General features: G+C 43.9%; 2 protein-coding genes across 3 annotated transcripts in view; one reads left to right on the top strand and one right to left on the bottom strand.

Moving 5' to 3' along the window:
- Positions 1-1,285, top strand: part of Smyd1 (SET and MYND domain containing 1) — a 32,845-nt gene extending 31,560 nt beyond the window's left edge. For both annotated transcript variants that reach the window (XM_013035515.1, XM_013035516.1), the window contains one exon: positions 1,082-1,285. In XM_013035515.1, the coding sequence (XP_012890969.1) occupies positions 1,082-1,240 (159 nt within the window). In that variant the 3' untranslated portion in view covers positions 1,241-1,285. The remainder of the gene's footprint in view (positions 1-1,081) is intronic.
- A 3,549-nt stretch (positions 1,286-4,834) lies between these two features.
- On the bottom strand, positions 4,835-10,446 carry Fabp1 (fatty acid binding protein 1, liver). Its single transcript, XM_013035517.1, has 4 exons — positions 10,312-10,446; positions 8,746-8,918; positions 7,176-7,268; positions 4,835-4,941 (listed from the first exon to the last, which is right to left on the bottom strand). Exons 1-4 carry the CDS (start codon positions 10,376-10,378, stop codon positions 4,891-4,893), a joined length of 384 nt encoding a protein of 127 aa, XP_012890971.1. The 5' UTR covers positions 10,379-10,446; the 3' UTR covers positions 4,835-4,890.
- Positions 10,447-21,227: the final 10,781 nt, after the last annotated feature.

Genomic DNA, 21,227 nt, shown 5'->3' with positions numbered 1-21,227 from the left:
TTTTATGATTTACCATATTGAGTGGATGAGCCTGAAGGATTGCAGTGAGGTTCAGTGAATTGAACTCGGTGCCAAGTCGTTGCACTCTAGGTTAGCACTCTACCACTTGACATACCTCCAATCCAGCTTTTTTTGCTAGTTATCTTGGAGGTGGACTCTGTCATACTTTTCTGCCTAAGCTGGCTTCAAAACATGATCCTTTACCGCTCAGCCTCCTGAATAGTTAAATTTTTAAGTGTGAGCCACAGGTACTCAGTTGTAAGTAGTGTGATCTTACAAGCTACGGTTTCCCTTTGTGTGTTGAAGGGCTGGTTGGTTGAGAGTGACATGGCTTTCCCAGGTGGTGTAGCCCAAGGAAAGCACACTGATGTCAGCATAACATACACTGAAGAGTGGCTACATTTAAAACTAGTATGAACTCAGGTGTTGCTGTCCTTTTGCTCCTCAGATCTCCAGTTTCTTCATCTAAAAAATGGAAATAATACACTAGCCTTTGAAAATGGATGGGAGGCCAAAGTAGGGGGCAGAAAGGTAGAGATGACTAACTTTACATCCAATAGATTGATTTTGTCAAAAGTGATCTTTGCAGTCTTAACTTCTGTGGAATCCTCAGCTACTTAACAATGTCCAGTATTTGATTAATAGTTGACTGGACATATGGGGAAAGATGATTTGTTGTGTGCTGTACATTACAGTTTCCCCAACCCACTGCAAGGTACAAAGGAATCTCACCCTTGGAAAACAAGACTGAAGTGATTACATGATTGGCGTGAGGTCCCAGAACCAATAAGTAACAGGATCTGAGGTTCAAATCCAGGTGCCCACTTGACAATTTCTGAGAATAAACATTCTCTTCCCCAAACAATCCCTCCAGTTGCTCTTTCCTTCCAGTTGACTCCTCCGTAACAAAAAAAAGGATGCACTGCTAAGACATAAAGCCACTTGTGTGTGTGTGTGTGTGTGTGTTTTCTAAAGAAGCAGAGATGAATCTCAGTGGCTGAGAGTCATTTACTGCAAGATAGATCAGGGACCATGCCCTGTGGGCTTGTCACACTGCTTATGGTATATCTGTGTCCCACAGGGAATGCGGATGCAGACAGAGATGGAGCTGCGCATGTTCCGCCAGAACGAATTCATGTACCACAAGATGCGCGAGGCTGCCCTGAACAACCAGCCCATGCAGGTCATGGCAGAGCCCAGCAAGGAGCCGGCCCCAGCTCTGTTCCATAAGAAGCAATGAGAACCTGCTGGGAGAGGGGCTATCAGGCTGTGGGAGCTGGAGACTCTTGAGATTCTGGGGGCAGTTAGGGTTCTGCTCAACCTGTGTCTCTGGGGATGTATCGCCCTGAATTTCCCACTGTCATTTTGTTTGAATTCAACGCATTTCAATTCACCTTAGCTCTATTACATCCCAGCCCAGTGTTTTCTATTAATATATTTATTGAGTACTAGAACAGAGCATCTCATAAAGAAGTTCTAAATATAGTTGGGTGGGGGTGAGGCAAAATGTAATCAATGAAAACACAGTGTAATATTAAATGCAACAAACTATATGGAAAGAAGGATATAAAGGAGGCCATGGTGTGTGTGTGTGTGTGTGTGTGTGTGTGTGTGTGTGTGTGTGGTGTGACACAGTGTGTGTGACACAGAGAAGGACATCTGAGCTGGGAGTGGCAGGTGCCTGGATACTCAGGTGTCTGCTTTCCTCTCTGTGGGTGCCTGTGGGGCCATACTCTTTCCCCATGCTCTGGAAGAGGTGAGATCATACTCTAAGATGGGTGATGTTTCATTTGCTCTGGCTAATGGGATATGAGTGGACTTGTCTACTCAGACTTGAAATTCTTTCAGGATGCTACATGAATTGGTGGTGGCCTTGTCCAAACCACCTGAGGCCCCAATTCAAAGTCCAAATAAGATTTTAGAAATAATTCTAGAACATACAGAGAGCGAATATGTCCTTCCTTACTCTCATCCCTGAGCTTTGTGGCTCCTTGTCATGTGGGGGGCTACTTGGACAAAATCTGAGAGTTTGATGGCCTAGGATTGTAGTGGCCTACCAGGATTTTCATTCCTAGCATGACTGAAAAGCCTTTTTAGGGCAAAGCTGAAAGAGACATGGAAGCACACATACCTGATGAACGTGGGCCCAGAAGAATTGGTTCTTGGTTGAGACCAAGTGTAGACTTCATTGCTGCCTCCATTGGCAGCAGGGAATAGTTATTACTTCCCTTAATTTTGTTTTCTGTCTGTGTCCTGAGGTTTTATATCCTTTTCATTGGAAAGTTGGAAAGAACAGTCTTGCCCACCCGGGTTAGGATCTCCTCAGGAGTATGACCAAACTATCTTCACTTGCTGGACACAGATTTGTATAGGAGATGTGAAAGTCTTGGGAATCAACCAATCCCAAGGATGGCCTTGTATTTTCTGGGACCCAATTTCTTGTCAGTGTTTTGGGGGAGCCCAGAACAAGGTTCTATACTTGAGGATGACACCAAACCATCAATACAATCTTGGGCTACCTTGGATCCCAGAGCTAATCCTAACATTCTACAGTCAAGTAAGTGATCCTACCAAGCCCTATATTTATCTCTGCCTAAGATGTCAACTCCTCCCTTTGAATCCTGCCGCTAAATGAAACCCTTGCAAGCAGGCCACTTCTGTGAAGAATATATATATGACATTTGGTTCTTCTTTGAGGATATGCTATTCTGTAAAAGTTTCAACCTCCATTCTTTAGGCTCAAAGACAGGCATTCTTCACGAGATCTAACTGGCACATTTATACCATCACTCTTCTTCCAAAATACAAAACCTCCCTCCTCTTCTGATTTGTCCTGTTTTCTGCCTACCCATTTACCTTTCTCTCATGTTCACGGTCATTTCCCCAGCTTACTAATATTTGTTGTTTTCAATTAATGACGCTCTGGGCCTGTGCTCTTCCTCCCCTCCTTCCTTCCCTCTTGGACCAGTAGAATGGGGCTGGGAGAGGGGGACAGGTCTTTTTCCCTCCAAATCTAACCTCTGTTTCTGCCCTGGATCCCTGGCTCTCCTATGTCCTTGAGAACTAGTTCCATTATTATTCCTTCTCCATCTGGATTCTTGACACTATCTTTCTTTTTGAAAATGCAGTAAATGAACATGCTGAGGGCTCTTGGATCATAATCTTCATAGCTAACTGTTTTTTCTACTAGTATTGTTTCATTTGATTTTTCTTGGAGAGAGAGAGAGAGAGAGAGAGAGAGAGAGAGAGAGAGAGAAGAGAGAACCTGTTCTAGGGCTTGAATTTAGGGCCTAGGCACTGTCCTTGAGATTTTTTCTTGCTGAAGGCTAGCACTCTATGGCCATACCACCCTGAACACACTAATCTTGTCTGATACTGGAAGGCTAGCACTCTACCACTTGAGTCATAGTGCCATTTCTTGCTTTTTGGTAGTTTATTGAAGATCAGAGTCTCATGGAGCTGGGCATTGGTGGCTCATACCTGTAATCCTAGCTACTCAGAAGGCTGAGATCTGAGGATTGGGGTTCAGAGCCAGCCTGGCAGGAAAGTCTGTGAAACTTTTATCTCCAACTAACCACAAGAAAAGTGGAGTGCTAGCCTTGAGTGCAGAAGCTCAGGGACAGCACCCAGGCCCTGAATTCAAGCCACATAACCCCTCCCCACGGGTGCCGCCCCTCCACCCCCCGCAAAAAAAAGTCTCATGGAATTTTCTGCTGGGGCTTGCTTTAAATTGTGATCCTCAGATCTCAGCCTAGTAGCTAGTATTATAGGCATGAGCCACTGGTACCCAGCTCCCTCTCTTCCTCCCTTCTGTGCTTTCTTTGTTCCTCCCTTCTGTTCTCTTTCTTTTTTTTAATTTATTTTTTATTGTGAAAATACTGTACAGAGGGGTTACAATTACATGGGCAAGATAATGAGTACATTTCTTATCAAGCATTGTAGCCTCCTCCTTTGTTTCCCCTTCCCATCCCTTCCTATCCTCCCCCCCACCCAATTCTCCCCCCTTCTCTTTCTTTCTTCCTTCCTTCTGTTCTCTTCCTTCCTTCCTTTCTCTTTCTTTCTTTCTTGCTTTCTTTCTTTCTTTCTTTCTTTCTCTCTCTCTCTTTCTTTCTCTCTTCTCTCTCTTTCTTTCTTTTTCTTTGTTGATTGTGGGGCTTGAATTCTGGCCCAGGGTCTGTTCCGAAGCTCTTAGCTCAAGGCAAGTGCTCTACCACTTGAGCCACAGAGCCACTTCCAGTTTTCTGGTGGTTAATTGGAGATAAGAGTCTCACAGACTTTCCTGTCTGGGATAGCTTTGAACCATGATCTTCAGATCTCAGTTTCCTGAGTAGCTAGGATTACAGGCATGACCCACTGGTGCCCAGCTCCATTTCTTTTCTTTTCTTTTTTTAACCGCTGGAGACTGGCTTCCTCTTTTACTCCTTACCTAAAATCTCTCTGTCCACTATTCCTATACCCTGTGCCCTGAATATCCTCGGCTCTAGCTCTTTGCTCATGTGACTGACCAAGAAAGAACATGTTGAGCCTTTCTAAAGATCTTGCATACCTGGGGCTCCTGTCAGGGACACCTGAGTAGACAATCTGAGGTCTGTATTCAGGGTAAGACTCACTCTTCAGGCCTGACTTGATAGGTTGAAACACATGGATAATAATTCCAAGTTTGTAAGTGGTCAGTGTTAGTTGACACCAACAGCAGAGCTGAGGAGGTAGCTCAGTGGTAGAACACTTGCTTAGAATGCATGAGGCCCTGGGGTTGATGCCCAGCACCACACATACACACATTCAAACCAACAGTAATATCATGAGAAGCTATCAAGAAGAAGCAATAGTTTTTAAACAAAGTTTACTTTATTAATTTTACACAGTAAAAGAAGATGTGTCGCAGTTTGTCTAAATTCTCTTGCTGACTCTCTTGAAGACAATGTCACCCAATGTCATGGTCTGAAAGCCAGAAAAACAATCACGAATATTTTAGCTAATGTTGAATTGTAAAAAACAAAAAAAAACACAAAAACAAAACAAGACAAAACAGTAATAGTTAAGCTACCCTAATAACACCCAAATATGCTAACATGTGGAGTAATTTAAAGGTCCTCATTTTCTGTAAGATTGGAGGAAGGGTGGGTAATTTGTGTTTAATGCCATGCCATGTTTTTGCCATTTCATTTTCTCATGGGGAAAATTGTCCTCACATTTACTGCATTCTTTTCTGCATCAGTGGTTGCTATAGCAATAATGCCATGCCAGCACCATTCCTCAAAACTCCACTGAGGTCTATTATAAGTCCAGAACATGTTGTTGAACACCCAAGAGAATGTACATGGAAAACAGTGGCCAATATGTAATTTATCTTCCATAGCTATGAATGAAGCATATAAAAACACTTGGATCCACCAGTTGTAGACTGTTGAGGGGTGATTCCCCCATCCCTTTGGTTCTCTGGAACACGTTGGCTGTTGTGACATAGATTGTCAGAGTGAAGAAAAGAGCTCTTTGGTTTTACAGCCACTTCATTGCCGGGGTGGAGCCCTAGCTCTACCACTTATCAGTCAACCTATGTAATCCTGGATCCCAACTCCCTCTCAGAAGACAGGAAAATTAGGCAAAGTGGAGTACATTAAAAGCTGGTGGCCAGGACTCAGTGTAGGACAACTCATTCTTACTGCTCCCTGTGTTGTAAAGTTCAGGGTGGAGATGGAGACTGCATGTTTCATGGTTGACGCCCATTCTTCCTGGTGGAAGGAAGTCAGTGCAGTGGTGACAGCCTCCTTGAGCAGGGTTCTACCTTGTGACTCATTAAAGCATATTCTTGAGGGGCAAAGAAGAACTAGCAGGGCATGACTGTGGAAAGAACACTGCAGATTCACTCCGAAAACTGAGAGCAGGATGTGGCCAATTGCCAGGCGCAGGTTGACTGCACAGTAGGCCTGTGTTTCTCATAAGCGGCTATACATTTTCCATGAATTGGAGTCTCCTTGTAAGTGCTAGTGGAAACTGGGCTCTGGTGGCTCACACCTCTAATCCTACCTACTCAGGAAGCTGAGTTCTGAGAATCATGGTTTGAAGCCAGTCAAAGCAAGAAAGTCCATGAGACCCTTCTCTCCAGTTAACCATCAAAAAGCTGAAAGTGTAGCTGTGGCTCACTGGTAAAGTACTAGACTTGAGCAAAAAAGCTAAAGGACAATTCAAACTCCAATATTGACACAAAACAAATAAACAAACACCAGTGGCCAGAGGCATTTATTAGGCAGCTTGGGCTTGTAGGTCAGGTTAAGGGCTTCTGTAACTCATTAGGTAGTATAAAGCACAGCCACAGGCTATGGTTGTTACTTATGATGTCATAAAATAGGAAAAGCAACAAAAGAGCCAAATTTGGGGGCAAACAGAACCCTCCTTGTGAGCCAGAACTGAATCAATGGGATGAAGAGTTGCTCCAGGAGCCACAGCATCCATAGGAGGCAGGTCTCTGCAGACTGAATGGATTTCTGTGGCGTCTCTGATTGAATGGACTTTGGCCTGAGTTTGAGGCTTATGGCTACTCAATAGTGACAGGAAAAGACATGCAGAGTCCCCCCATGCCTCTGATCATAAAACAATTCCCCATATGGGTCTTGTTGAGAAAAAGGGTATGGAGAGAGGGAAGGAGGGGAGAAGAAGGTGCTGGGTGTGGCTGGCTGACTCAGAAAATGGTAGTGGAAGGTCACCCATGTGACACCAGGCAGATCGACACCAGACAGATCGTCCATGAGTTCATATGGTGAATTAGGAAAAGGTTCCTCTTCCTCAAGACCAAGTGAGGAAAGAAAAAACCATCCTCATGCGCTGCAGTGGTTGAGTTTAGAGAAGACTGCTGTGAGGTTGTAATAAGTATGCAAATCTATTGTCTACAATGTGAGTGGTTCCCTCTGGCGGGGGGAAGAAGTAGTGGCTGGTAGCCCTGCTCTGCTGATTCTACCTGTTCAGTGCCTCAGTTTCTCCACTTAGAAAATTGTGTTGTTGGGAAGATTTAAACTGATAAATGGTGGATTCTCAGTAAGCACTAGAAGAAATTGCCAGGAAATGTGGAGAGTAAGAGGCTTAGGGAAGGAAAATGGGGGTACAGCTCCTGTGTAACACTCCCTTCTCCTCTCCCCTCAAGTACTGGAAACTATAAGCTCCACAGAGTGCCAACTTACATTGGTGATTGTGTCGCCGTTGAGTTCAGTCACAGACTTGACATTTTTGATGGTTGTCACTAGTTTATTGTCACCTTCCATATTAACTACTGTCTGTGGGAGATAGAGAGATAGGCTTGTGAGAAAGGTCTGGGGAGGGAGCTAGACCCTTGCTAATGAGCTTGATTTTTCCACACGATCTTGGTTCACAACCACCAAAACACTTCTGCCCTTCTACATATAGGCCCCTCCCCTCCAATTTTCTGGCTCTAAATGGAAGTGAGGTACATTTAAGAATGGAAGAAAACAGACTGGGAAGGTGGCTCAGTGGTAGAGCGCTTGCCTTGCATGCATGATGCCCTGGGTTCAATTCCTCAGTACCACATAAGCAGAAAAAGCCAGAAGTGGCACTGTTGCTCAAATGGTAGAGCACTAGCCTTGAGCTGAAGAGATAAGGGACAGCACCCAGGCCCAGAGTTCAGGCCCTACAACTGACCAAAAAAAAAAGGAAGAAAACTTAAGAACTTTCCTCATGAGAATTTCCGTTTGTGGTATATGATCTCAAAATGAGCATAGGGAACCTATGATGACCCTCAAAGCAAGCTAAAATTAAATAAAGCAAACACAAATTCTCCAATCTAATGGAAAGAGGTACATCCAGAGGACATATAGTTTGCTTTAGTGTGTATTGCTCTTTCCAGCACATGAATATTTCCTATTCTGATTCTTTTTTCAGTCCTTAGAAATGAAGGAAAGGTAACAGAAACCCAACCAGGACATGATGATGCATGCCTGGAATCCTAGCATTTAGGCATTCTGAGACAGGAGGATGGAAAATTCCAGGTAAGCTTAGGGCTCAAAAACAACCAACAAACCCTTAATACAGAAGACACTGGTCAAGGTTAAAACTGCCTCCAAAATGGGCAATTGGAAAAGAACCATGGTAAAAACAACCTTCTAGATAATTCATTCCCCTTTTGAAATTCTTCTTGATTTGTAATGTATCTTGAGAAGCAGAGTTAATGAACAATCAAAAAAGAGGAATTGGCAAATATGCTGAGCCCAGAGCTTGAGGTTATCTTGGTATGGGGAGCAGAGAAGATGATGGCTTGGTGGTATTAGCTACAGTGGCCGGCAGAGTCGCTTATCCCCACAGCATTTGAGTCTCCTTCACTTGCCAGCCTCTCACAGAAAACATGGCCCAGATCTTATTGTCTAATTGGAATCAGAGCCCTTGGAGGTGTAGCTGTCTGGTCCAGGTAAGGGTTTTCATGGACTCTTCCTCATTGCTGGACCCTCTTGATGGACTCTGAAAGCTAGGAGCACTGGGCCTGGGAGTCCTACTCTGTGTCTGTTTTCTTCACATCCTATATATGTGAGAGGTCAAGTTAGGGGATCATAGCATTCTGGAACATTCCTCAGGAAAAAGCCAGAAGCTTCTCTTCAAGCTTTCTTGTTTCTTTCATCCAAGAGGTGAGTTTAAGATGGGGTATCCATGATGAGAATTGTGAGATGTGAACCCTGAGCAGGAAGCCCTCGGGTCAGGGAAAGTTCTAGAAGCAGAAGGTAGTGAAATAAGAGCAACTCCTACCTTGATTTTCTCCCCAGTCATGGATTCCAGCTCACACTCCTCCCCCAGGGTGAACTCATTCTGGATCACTTTGGACCCTGTGGTGATGGTGAGCTTGAAATGCTTCCCATTCTGCACAATTTCTGACACGCTCTTGATGTCCTTCCCCTTCTGAATGAGGTCATCAGACAGACCTGGGGAAAACCAGCCAAGGATTACAGAGGGTTTATGTAGGAACAGAGGAGGGCACCATGTATTTCCAGAGGCCATGGAAATTGGAGACCTGCCAAGAGCAAGAGCTTTATCTCCAATGTCTGTGGCCAGTGGCCTAGCCTACTTCTTCTATCTTTCCAATTAACTTATAAAAAGAGTTCTTCCTCTGTCCTGCAGAAACTTTCTTCTGTGGGCTCCCTGCTTCTCATTCACTGATTTCTCTATTCCCTTCTCTTTTAATGGTTTAGCTGTTTGAGTGTGGGCATTCCTGGAGGGACCAGAGCATTTGTCTTCCAAATCAAGTCACTCAGAAGCAGTGAGGGGAACTGTTGGTAATTAGTTCAAAACACCATGGACCAAGTGAAGCGGGCCAGGCAAGCCTGTGTTTCTGGAGGGCAAGGCTGTCAGGAAGGATGTACAGGAATTTCCTCATCCTGACATAGAGCTTCGCCAATTGCAGAGCATATTTATTTCTTCCATGTAAATGGAGGTTCATGGAAGCCATGTGTTGTGCATTGATAACAGAAACTCCTGTTGCTAGCCTAAAAGATGCTAGATACTGGACCGTTGTGACTTGACTACAGAAGAGACTTAAAGATCACAGCTGGCCCTCCATGTCCCCCTATTCTGTCCCTCGCTATTACCCTTCCTCCTCTCCCTCTAGACATCCTCCCATGTCATGCTGTACCCTCTGTCCATGAGGCTCCTTACCTCTAAAGCACACTTCCTTCCCCCAGGTCCCAGTGGATGCCTCATCTTCCAAAGCTCAGCCTTCACCCCTCTGAGCTTCTACACCTTCCCTCCACCATCCTGTGCTCAGGTTAAGTGGGACTGACAGGGGCCAGGGCCTAATTTCAATCACAATATGAATACTTCCTACCAGGTGGCCATTGCTACTTAACCTTCCTTTCTCAGGCTCAGTTGCCTCAAGTATAAAATAGGAAAACCATACAACTCAGCTCAGTGTGTGATAAAAATCAAGTGGGTGCTGCATATGCAGTGCCTGGTACTTTTTAGGGGATAGTTGGTTTGTTTGTTTTCCTCCTGACCTTAGATACATGACTGGTCATTATTTGCTTCCCTGGCGTTTGGTATGTGGTTAGCCTTGAATCAATGTTTTCTTGCATCAAGAGTGACCCAAGACAGTGCCAGCCAACACTGGGCTTCACTCCACATCAAGCCACAGTTTAGTGTTATTTCCACTGTCTATCTAGTAATAGCACAAGAAGTGATAAGAGACTGCAAAAATCAGTAAAACACCCTCCAGTGCACCTCTCCTCCTATCTCAATGTCAGACCTTGACTAGACCTTGACTACTAGTAGCACAGATCTTCACTGCTGTGACCTGGCCTTGGCTCCCAGGCCAGCACTTACCAATTGCCTTCATGAAGGGCTCAAAGTTGTCCTGATGCTGCAGTTGGTACTTTCCAGTGAAGTTCATGGTGGCTCCTTCTTCACTGTTGACTCACAGCTCTGCTGGCCGAGCTGCCCACTGTTGGTGGTTTTATAGGGGGCTTCCTCCAAGTCAAATACTGGCCATAGGTCAGTGGCTGTCGATTTCTTTATGGCTAGGTTCAAACATTAACTCCTGAGAGCAATGGTCAATGATAAAAACAGACAGGCATGGCAGAGGTTTGCTTTATTTCGGCAAACATTAGTGAATGTCAATCAAGTACAAAGCTCTAGGGCACTGTAGCCTTTGACAGAGGGGACCTGCAGTGAATAAGTGTGTGACCAAGTATAGCATGCATGCTGTAAACATAATGTGTATGTGTACATATATGCAGGGTACATAACTATTCACACACATGCATCTGTACATATGGTTGTGTGTACACATGTAAATGCAGTGCATTGTGTATCATGGGAAAGGCACAAATGCATATATGTATGCATACATTATACATACATGCATGTACACATATGTGAGTGTGCATGGATTATAAACAGAGGAAATACCTTTGAACTGAAAAATCTTACTTTATTTACATAACATTAGGATTTTTTCCCATTCTTATTATCATTACATAGTCTTTTACACACTTGTCCCTAATTTCTAACACTATTTTCTTCTGAGGATTTGTCTTCAATGGTTGTAGATTATTCTGCAGTCCAACCAGTGCCAACCTGTGCCTCAAATTCTTCTCAAGTGAAGAATGATATTCTGCAAGGAAATGGATGGGCCAGGAAAAATTATTATGTTACATATTTTTTTCATGTTTTTTCTCGTGTGTGGAAGTTAGATATAAATTATAAGTATATGGAAACATATATAGAGCTGTTTGTACATATACACAATTTAAAGTATGATATAACAGGGGTGGACTTCAAGTGTGTAACTCCTTTGAAAACTAACTTACAGGTAACAAAATAAATGCCAAGAAGCTGGAATATGTTGTTACGGGGAGGGAGGTTAAGGGGAGGAGAGCAGGTGTATTGTTAGAGTATTTTAGACTTTGCCAGAAAACTACACAGACATCCAGGAACAAAGAACAAAGAAAAGGGAGAAGTGAGAAGTAGTACCGGCTATTGTCTGGGGTGACCTATATAACCTTGGAGGTCTAGGAGGGGCTAGAAGGGGCTAGGAGGAGACCCTGGTGTGGATGTGAGGGCCAGGAGCTTCATCATTGTGGACTAGGATTTATGGCTGCTGCCCAAGTAGTAGATGAAGGGTCTTACAGCTGCCAGACCTGAAGGTCACTCTAAGGGACACTTGTTGCCTTCTATGGTGGTACCTGCCCCAGAGAAGTGCCATTCCAAGGAAGAGGGGGTTGGAATCTGACTATTTACTGCCTTTACTACGTGGGTCTAATGTTGCCTAAGAAAGGAGCATGCGTCAGGCTCCAGCGGCTCACGCCTGTAATCCTAGCTACTTGAGAAAGGAGCATGCTAAGCTGTGGAGAGGGGAAGGAGCGTGCTAAACTATGGGAAGAGAGCTCATTGGGCTAACACATATGGAGAAAGGAGGAATACAGTCACAACAGTCAATGTACATTTGTGAAAATGGAACCAGGGAACTTGAGTGGTTGAGTGGCGTTGGGATAGATGGGGTGGGGAGAATAATGGAAGGGGTGACATAGATCAAGATGTACTGTTCTCATGAATGTACATGTTGAATTGAAACCCTTTTTGTACAACTACTTAAAGAGAATAAAAAAAACTCTTCTGAAATGCTAAAGTAGTATATATATACTGCACAGCAGGTGTGAACTGTTTAAACCAGGTGTGTGGAAATAGAAGCACATTTTTGCTTGTCAGGGACAAAGCAAAAAAAAAGAGAAAGCAAAATAGATAGATAGATAGATAGATAGATAGATAGAGGCAGCATCTTCTGACTGCCTTATCCCTGCCTAGAAGGCAGGATCCAGAGATGATAGTGTGGGGAACTTGGCCTGTGGAGCTCCTGGCTGGCACTGCCATTGGAGAGATGGCACCAAAGTGATTCCAGAGGGCTCACGATACTTCTCAGCAGAGGTGATGGTAGCCAGTGTCTTCACATCCCACATGTCTTTACCCCTGATTTCTCCCTTTCTACTGCCTGGGCTTTGAAGCTTCCACTCCCCTATCCTCCACAGCTGTGGTTGCACAGATTTTCCTAAGAAGTTTCTAAGGTCTCTCACTCCTCAGGGTAAGAAGCCTCTGTTGCTCCTGATACCATGCTCCAAGGTCCTGGTGTTTGAGGTCTTGGCTGAAATGACTGCCTTCAACAGTAATTACCCTTTGCTTTCATGAGCTGTAAGTTTGGGCTTGGAAAATGATTGTCATGGCCTAAAGTTCTAACAGGAATGCTAGCCTTGCAAAACCCATCTCGAGTTTACCTTTCTGCTTCACGCCTTCCTTCTCTGGAGGTCACAGTCACAGAGTTAGCTGGCATGGCAGGGAGGTCCATGATTCTGGTTTGTGTTTATTTGCTTCCCTCCATGTTTTGGAATGCTTTGGGAATTGTGTGAGCCCACACAACACTTTATAAACACCTACCTTTGACTCCTGCTGGGCTTATGTCTCTATGCATTCTTTCTCATTGTGCTTTTTTCTTGAACTTTTCAATGTCTGGACACAGGAAAAGCCCAGTTAGTGATAGGTCAGCAAATACAACCTGTCAGAAGATAAGGCTTTTCTGCTTAAGAGGAAATAAGAGATATAGAATAGTCAAATCAGCACCCACCCTGTAATCACTGATTCACTGGAGTTAGGTAGTAGAAACATTGTATGTGTGTATGTGTGCATGTGTGTGTGTGTGCACGTGTGTGTGTGTGTGTGTGTGTGTGTGTATTTGTGAATGAGTCAATAATCTACTTTCGGGGGAAAGGGCATGTGAGACTCTCAACCTGTGCAGAAGGCAAGGGCAGTCCATTGTGCAAGATACCAGGAAATACCAGTGGGAGAAGAGAGAGGAGAGAGGAGAGAGGCCAGTGCAAGAGTCTGGGGTGATTGGCCACTGAAATACCCTCTGTGTCCATAAGCAATCAAGGTTAGTGGAAGCCTAGGAAGGCTTAACATAACACTAGGAAGGCTGGAGTTGAATTTGAAGTTGTTTAGTACAAAGCGAATTCCCATTTCATCTTTCTTTAATACCCTTCCCTACTATCTCAAAAGCTTCAGCAAGATATAGAATATTAATCATTAGGTGAACAAGTAGAAAGCGATGAAGGGCTCTTTCATTGCTGGATTGATGCCATGCAGCTGAGCCAGCTGCAGTATTAGGAAGTAGTGTTCATGAGTAGTGTTCAAACACCCTCAATATTCTTAGGGAGGATCTTGGGAAAATTTCGAGCCCATTTATCTTGATTCCAGAGTACAGTGGGATTCCATATGGCATATGGGTTATCTATGCTGGGTTATAGCTGACTTATGTTGTTTGATGATCATACGATAATTGAACCTAGGACTAAATGCAAAATTATAGCTGAGACTTCATCCACCTCCTCCTCTCCCACTCCCTACCTAAAGAACTCTTCCAACACTTGTCTAGGAACACAGCAGTAAGAATTTACTTAAATGGAAAGCCAATGGCTGAGTTGTAGCTCAGTGGTAGAATGCTAGTCTAGCAGGGATAAGGACCTAAGTTTTATCCATAGCATTGTGGTGGGGAGAAGGGGGAGAAGAAAGAAAGGAAAGAAAGAATGGAGGAATGAAGGAGGGGAGGGGAAGAGAGAGAAGGAGGGAGAGAACCAGAAGGGGTGGTTCATACCTATTAGCCTAACTACACAGGAAGCTGAGATCTGAGGATCTCAGGAGACAAACATGAAATTCTCCTGTCTCTAATTAACCACCAAAAAGCCAGAGCTGGAGGCAGGCTCAAGTGATAGAGCATAGCACAGGCAAATAAAAAAAAAAAGCCAAGTGAGAATGAGAACTTGAGTTCAAGTCCTAGTACAGAAAGAAAGAAAGAAAGAGAGAGAAAGAGAGAGAGAGAGAGAGAGAGAGAGAGAAAGGAAGGAATGAAGGAAAGAAAAAGAAGAGAAAGGAAGAAAAAGAGAAGCAAACATTTTAGGAGCCTTGCAGTTTAAAACCAATAAAAGAATCTCCAAAGTAAACAATCGTGACGGAAACATTCCTGCCTGTACCCCTTTCCCACCCATCAAGTTGCTAAGTCTGGCAGGATTAACTGGCAGCTTCCTGGATAGACCATGTCCTCTCACACACCTAGCTTCCTGCACCACACCCCTACTAAGAGAATAGGGAAACCTGATATTCAATCTCACAGCTGGGCCTTCTTCCCTAGATCATAGTTTTCAAGTGAGATATTGACACTGAGCTTTCTGGGAATGAAAGTGGGGAATGGGGAGTGTGGAAGAGGACCAAGAAAATTCCTCCATTGGGCAAAGTCAATACCAATCCCAGAAACTTCTGGGATAGCCTGGGGAAGAACAGCAAGTGTGAGTCAATTCCCCGCAGGCCTTTTGCCTGCTTTACACATTCTACCTTCTTTGTCCAGGCAGTGCCTGTAGATCAGGAACTGCACAGAGGACGCAATGGCTGGCTCAGAGGCCAGTCAAGGGCTTGGCACAGCCAGTGAAGACATGACAGCTCTCTTGGCAGGTGGACAGCTAGGCAAGCAGAGAAGTAGGTAGATCAGGCTGTACATCCCGTGGCCATTCATAGGCCAATCCCACAGCCTCCTGGTATTTAGAATGTAGGGAATGTGTGTCTTGAAGCCTCAGAATTTAGTAGTTATTCTGAAAAATTAGCATATGTAAGTGGGTTTTCATAAAATTTAGTGAGTATGATGACATCTTCCACCCACTAGCTGAGCAAACATTAGAAGAGATAAACTTAATTGCAATAACAAAGTTCAAGTGGCTTTCAAGAAGGAAAAAAAAGATTCCAACTCCATGGGCACAACTTTAGATTTTGGATAACCCAAAAACTCCAATCCCTTTCCTGGTTCCTATAGACATCCCCTCTCCTCAGTCTATCTAGGGAGGGTAGTGTGTAGACATGGAGGTCTGAAGAAGGTGTAGAGTGGGGAGGGAGGCATCTCTTAGAGGTCAGGATATGGCAGGCATTCATTTGGGAACAGGTCCCTCTTCACTTGTATCTGATCCTATCCTGGACATCTGGGACACAGCGGAGCCCTGAAGAGCTTACACATCCCTTAGATCAGGGCTACAATGGATAAGGACTTGGATTTGGGCCATTCTTTATACCTACTGTGTGATCCTGGAGCCTATCTGGACCTCCACGGCCTTACGTGTTAAATGGCCATGATATTCTTTGCCTTGTGAAAGAACTGTATTTGAAATTGTTAAGTCCTCCAAAAATGTGAAGCTCTTATCACAAGAGAACATTTGGTTCCACCAGATGCCCCAGAAGTGTCACAGAACCAAGACTCCTGCTCAAGTTTATCTACTGACTTGGGGGAGCTTTCTTTCTATTTGGGTCAAGGAGACCCAAGCTCCTGGCCACCCGAGTCTGTTTTCAAGTCTAGAAGCCACTCCAAGTGCCCAGCCTCAGCTCACTGCTTCCTGTCCCAGATTCCAGTTCCCACTGTGTCCTGGGCAACGAGGGGTTTTCCTTGTGACCTCTGCTATATATCGGCAACACTGAGCACTCCGGCTGTTTACTCCAGCTGTGCTTGGAAAGGGTTGCCATTTGCTTAGGTGTCCATCCAATTGGCCCTGGAGTCTCATGTTTCTGTTTTAAAGCCTTCTGATAGGATTTCTGGGCTTATATATTTAAATGAAATTGTTTTAAAAGACAGGTTTTAAGTCTCATTTTACATATACCTGACTTCTTCAGTCATAGGAAATTCCTTAAATGATTTATCATAAAGCCTGCAACCTTAGACTCTTGGAAGGCAACCATCTGAGGATTGTAGTTCCAGGTCAGCTCAGCAAACATAGTTCACAAGGCTCCATCTCAATCCATGACTGTGCGTGGTAGTGTGTACTTGCAATCCTGGTTATGAGGAAGCCCAATGACTGGGAACCCCAGAGATTCAGAGAAGCATGATTAAGAGGAAGATCACAGTCCAGGCTGGCCTGGGGAGGAAGGACTGTCTTGAAGATAACCAATTAAAAAGGGGCCATTGTAATGACTCAAACCTTAGCACTGGAACTAAAAATATTTCTGTGAAACAGTACCTAGAATCAGACTAGTCTTATTGGGCTTTACAATAACCTTGGTAGGTTTAGAAACCTACTTGCTTGAAGAACTCACACAGGGATCAAAAGTGAAAACATGCCAAACAAAAGTGGTTTGCTCTGTAAGAATTGTACTGCTTGAACTATAGAGAAATGTGTATTCGACAAACAGATCTTCCCTTTGCTCAATAACCTCTGAGGAATGTTCCTATTATAGAAAGTGAAACCTTCCTATGATTTGCTTTAAGGTCCTTAAAGAGATCTTTACAAGGTAGAATCGAAAAGTCTGGGCTAGCATAGGAGGTGGTAGAGATACTTGCAGACTGATCTAATCAAGAAAGAACTCCAAATTTGCCTGCAAGCCTACCACATTATGCCCTTCTCTGTTTTGACTGTAAAAGCTAGCACTATTTATTTGTCCTGTGTGCTTGGGTTTCTTGCCCCCTGAGGTAGCCTAATTGGCTTCAAAGTTTGCTTCAAAGCAAACCTTTACTAACTTGCCACCTGTACCTTGCAATCCTGAGTTCTCTCTGGATAAACAGCCTTGCAGGGCCATAGTGGCCACACATTGGCATCCATTATACCTTGGCTCCACAGTCTTCTTCCAGGAAGCCCTCCTGAAATGTCTGCTTTCTCTATACCCTGAAACCAGTATCTCGAATAATCTTCCCTTTCCTTCTCTCACCTTTTCTATCCTCTCCTCCTCTCCCATTCTTTTCCTTCTCTTTCCCCTTCCCTTCTCTTCCCTCTCATCCCCTCCCCTCCCATCCCATTTTACTCTATTCTGTTTATAGTGATGAAATAACAGCCTTAACTATCTGAATCCTAAGAACTTCCTGTTATTGAATCCTCAAAACAATATCAGAAGGTAAACATTATGTCTCCATTTCCCAGATGCTTAAACTATGCTACCTATCCACTTAATGAGCATACTCTGTCCTATTATGAAATGATGGCTGGGATAACATTTAGAAACTACCAAGGAATTCACTGTCTGGAAGGAGGCATGATGGGAATTGAAACTGTGTTTTGGATGGAAAGAAATTTGAATAAAACTTCAAAATTTAGAGAATGTTTGACTTAAGAATTAAGAGTGAGAAAGAAAGAAAGAAAGCAAGAGAAGAAGAGAAAGAAAGAAGAAGGAATGAAACAGCCTATTTAAAACTCAGGAAGCATAGAAGCAGGATGATGCACCAATGGAAGGACTGAAAGGATCAAGGCAAAAACAAGCAATCACCAACGAACTGGCTCTACATTAAGACTGGATTGTATTAGTTTCAAAACTGTATCATTTAAAATAAAAGGTGTTTTGTTTAAATGTTTAAAAAAAAGAATCAAGAGTGACTTTTCTGTCTGCAGAGGGAGTTTCTTTGCATGAAGAGAAAGCAAAGCTTGTAAAGCATGAAAACAGAACAGCATGTAGTTTAGTGAAGGACCGGAAGGAGGGTGGATGCAGGACTCTGAGCAGGGAACCTGGGGGCAGGAGCTGGTGTTCAGCAGATGGGGAAGGAGAATGGGCTTTATTCCTAATACTGTGTTTCCCCAGAGGGATCTACAGTCCCACAATGATTTTAGATCGCATAGATAGTCATTTGTATCATTAATCATGCATTGTGTAATATATATTAGAAATTCATGTCAGGGGCTGGGAAGGTAGCTCAGTGGTAGAGCGCTTGCCTTGCATGCATGAGGCCCTGGGTTCGATTCCTTAGCACCACATAAGCAAAAAGAAAAAAAGCCAGAAGTGGCACTGTGGCTCAAGTGGTAGAGCGCTAGCCTTGAGCTGAAGAGCTGAGGGACAGCGCCCAGGCCCAGAGTTCAGGCCCCACGACCGGACCCCCCCCAAAAAAAATGTCAGTTTATGACCTTATGGATATTATTGCTTAAGATATGCTCTGTTTGTGTAGGGGAAAGCGGGGGTGGGTGGGGGGGCACAGACATGCACTAATTCTGAGGCTTGAATTCAGGGCCTGGGCTCTATCCTTGAGCATTTTTTTTGGGGGGGGTCTGGACGTGAGGCCTGAACTCTGGGCCTGGGCACTGTCCCTCAGCTCTTCAGCTCAAGGCTAGTGCTCTACCTCTTGAGCCACAGCGCCACTTCCGGCTTTTTTCTTTTTTGCTTATGTGGTGCTGAGGAATCGAACCCAGGGCCTCGAGCATGCAAGGCAAGCGCTCTACCACTGAGCCACCTTCCCAGCCCTCCTTGAGCATTTTTGCACACGGCTAGTGCTCTACCACTTGAGTCATGAGCGCTACTTCCAGCTTTTTGCTAGTTAATTGGAGATAAGGCTCTCATTGACTTTCCTGTCCGGATAGGCTGCAAACCTAATCCTCCCACGTTGCCAGTATTACAGGCATGAGCCTGTAATTTTAATTTTTCTTTTTCTTTTGCCAGTTCTGGGTTTGAACTCCAGGCCTGGGCACTGTCCCTGGGATTCTTTTGCTCAAGGCTAGCACTCTACCCTTGAGCTACAACTCTACTTCCAGTTTTTTTGTTTTTGTTTTTGTAATTTATTGGAAATAAGAGCCTTAGGAACTTTTCCTGCCCAGTCTGGCTTTGAACTGCATGAGCCACTGGTGCCAGACTTCTTTTTTTTTTTTTTTTGTTGGTCGTGGGGGTTGAACTCAGGCCTTGGGCACTATTCCTCAACTCTTCAGCTCAAGGCAAGCGCTCTACCACTTGAGCCACAGCACCACTTCTGGTTTTCTGGTGGTTTTTTGGAGATAAGAGTCTCACGGACTTTCCTGCCCGGGCTGGCTTCGTGATCCTCAGATCTCAGCCTCGTGAGTAGCTAGGATTACAGGCGTGAGCCACCAGTACCCGGCTCCAGACTTTTTTTTTTTAGCTAAAAAAGAGTAGCTTAAAGAAAGGTAATTCATAACACAGGAATAATCCGTTAAAGTCCAGTACAGAAAACAGATATTAATCTAGGCAGTGCAGATTTCACTTGTGGGGTTGCTTACTGAACTGTTGGAATTGCTGAGAGAGCACAGGGAAGGAGGATTCAAATTGTTCCTGGCTTGGTTAGAATCCAGCAGTCAATACACCAGCTTCTACAGGTTGAAGGTGGTTGGTACCTTCAGCTTTGGAGGTAATAAAATGGTATCACCTTGGCCAGAGTTTGAACTACTCTAAAGAAAATTAGGGCAAGGGGCTGAGGCAAAGGTAAATTAGATATAATGTCATGAGAAGCTGTGTCAAAAATAAAATAGTGAGGTTGATATGCTAGTAACAAAAGTTTGGGAGGATGGGAAGGTGGCTCAGTGGTAGAGTGCTTGCCTTGCATGCATGAGGCCCTGGGTTTGATTCCTCAGCACCACATAAGCAGAAAAAGCTGGAAGTGGCGCTGTGGCTCAAGTGGTAGAGCACTAGCCTTGAGCTGAAATGCTGAGGGACAGTGCCCAGGCCCAGGGTTCAGGCACCATGACTGGAAAAAAAAAAAAAAAAAGAGTCTCAAAAGTTTGGATTTGCTATTCTAGGTGATGAGAACTCAATGCAAATCTCTAAGCAGAGGAGTAATGCAAATTGATTTGAGAAGCTAGCAGATTACACTAAAGATAGCAGGAAAGATGGGATTGGGACAGTAGGAAGACCCAGTGGTAGAGAAATGGTTTAAGAAACTTGCAAAAATTCTGGCATGAGAGGATCAGGATGCGGATTTGGGAATAGGAAGTAGACCATGAATCTCTAAATGAGATTTTGTGATCCTGACAGAGAAAATAATTATGGATTCACATGGAGATGTCCCTGGAATTAAACACAGAGGTTTGGGGTGTATTTAATTATTAATTTTTTCTTATTTATTTATAAATTGTTATTATAAAGGAGATATACAGAGGCGTTACAGTTACATAAGTCAGGTAAGAAATACATTTTTTGGATAGTTTGACCCCTTTCCTTACTCTCTCCTCGTTTTTCTCTCCCATCCCCACCTACAAGTTGTATAGTTAATTTTCAACATTGTCTAGTGAGTACTATTGCTGAATTTGTTCACTTTTTGTTCCTCCATTTCTGTACCCCCGTTACCTTCTCAAAGGCAGATACATGAACAAACAAGACAAAAAGAAAACAAAAACAAAAACCCTCTTGTTTCCATTTCCTGGAGTGCATTTTGATAAATATTATTTTATATGATCAGAAGCACATAGACATTGTGCCTTTGTGTTCCTTCCCTAGGAATATCCTCTTTTATTCTTTTTTTTTTTTCTGGACCTGGGACTTGAACTTAGGCCTGGTGCTGTCTCTGAGCTTTTTTGCTCAAAGTTACCAGTCTACCACTGTGAGACACAGCTCCATTTTCAGCTTTTTTTGGTAGTTAACTGGAGAGAAGAGTCTCACATTTTCCTGTCTAGGCTGGATTTGAACCATGATCCTCAGATTTCAGCCTCCTAAGTAGTCAGAATTACAGGTGTAAGCCACCAGTGCCCAGTGAGGCTTCAGGTTTTAACAACACTTCTTTCCATTGCCTTTTGTTTATTTTGTGTGAGTTTAGTATGTCCTAATTTTCTGGAGGGTGGAACTATGGTTATATTTCCAAGGCTTAACAAAGTGGCAGAGCACATGAGGCCCTCATGCTTGCTGAATGGCAGAGTGAATGGATAAGATGAAAACAAGTGCCACATAGCATCTTTGCTTTGTTCCACATGGGAAACTAATGTCCAGCTCAGAGCAAAGATGAGAGAGTAATTAAGAAGAAGTCTAGG

The sequence above is a fragment of the Dipodomys ordii genome, unplaced genomic scaffold (assembly GCF_000151885.1).
Source record: "Dipodomys ordii isolate 6190 unplaced genomic scaffold, Dord_2.0 Scaffold214, whole genome shotgun sequence".
Lineage (NCBI taxonomy): Eukaryota > Metazoa > Chordata > Mammalia > Rodentia > Heteromyidae > Dipodomys > Dipodomys ordii.
Note: the sequence above shows the minus strand (reverse complement) of the source record. Positions and strands in the feature narration are given on the sequence as shown.

What these genes read in the sequence shown, in the direction of transcription:
- Fabp1 (XM_013035517.1), bottom strand. Translation starts at nt 10,378, where the DNA reads ATGAACTTCACTGGAAAGTACCAACTGCAGCATCAGGACAACTTTGAG. An exon ending in TGACTGGGGAGAAAATCAAG is followed by an intron (nt 7,269 to 8,745) that starts GTAGGAGTTGCT and finishes TATCTCCCACAG; the next exon opens with ACAGTAGTTAATATGGAAGG. An exon ending in ACGGCGACACAATCACCAAT is followed by an intron (nt 4,942 to 7,175) that starts GTAAGTTGGCAC and finishes TCTGGCTTTCAG; the next exon opens with ACCATGACATTGGGTGACAT.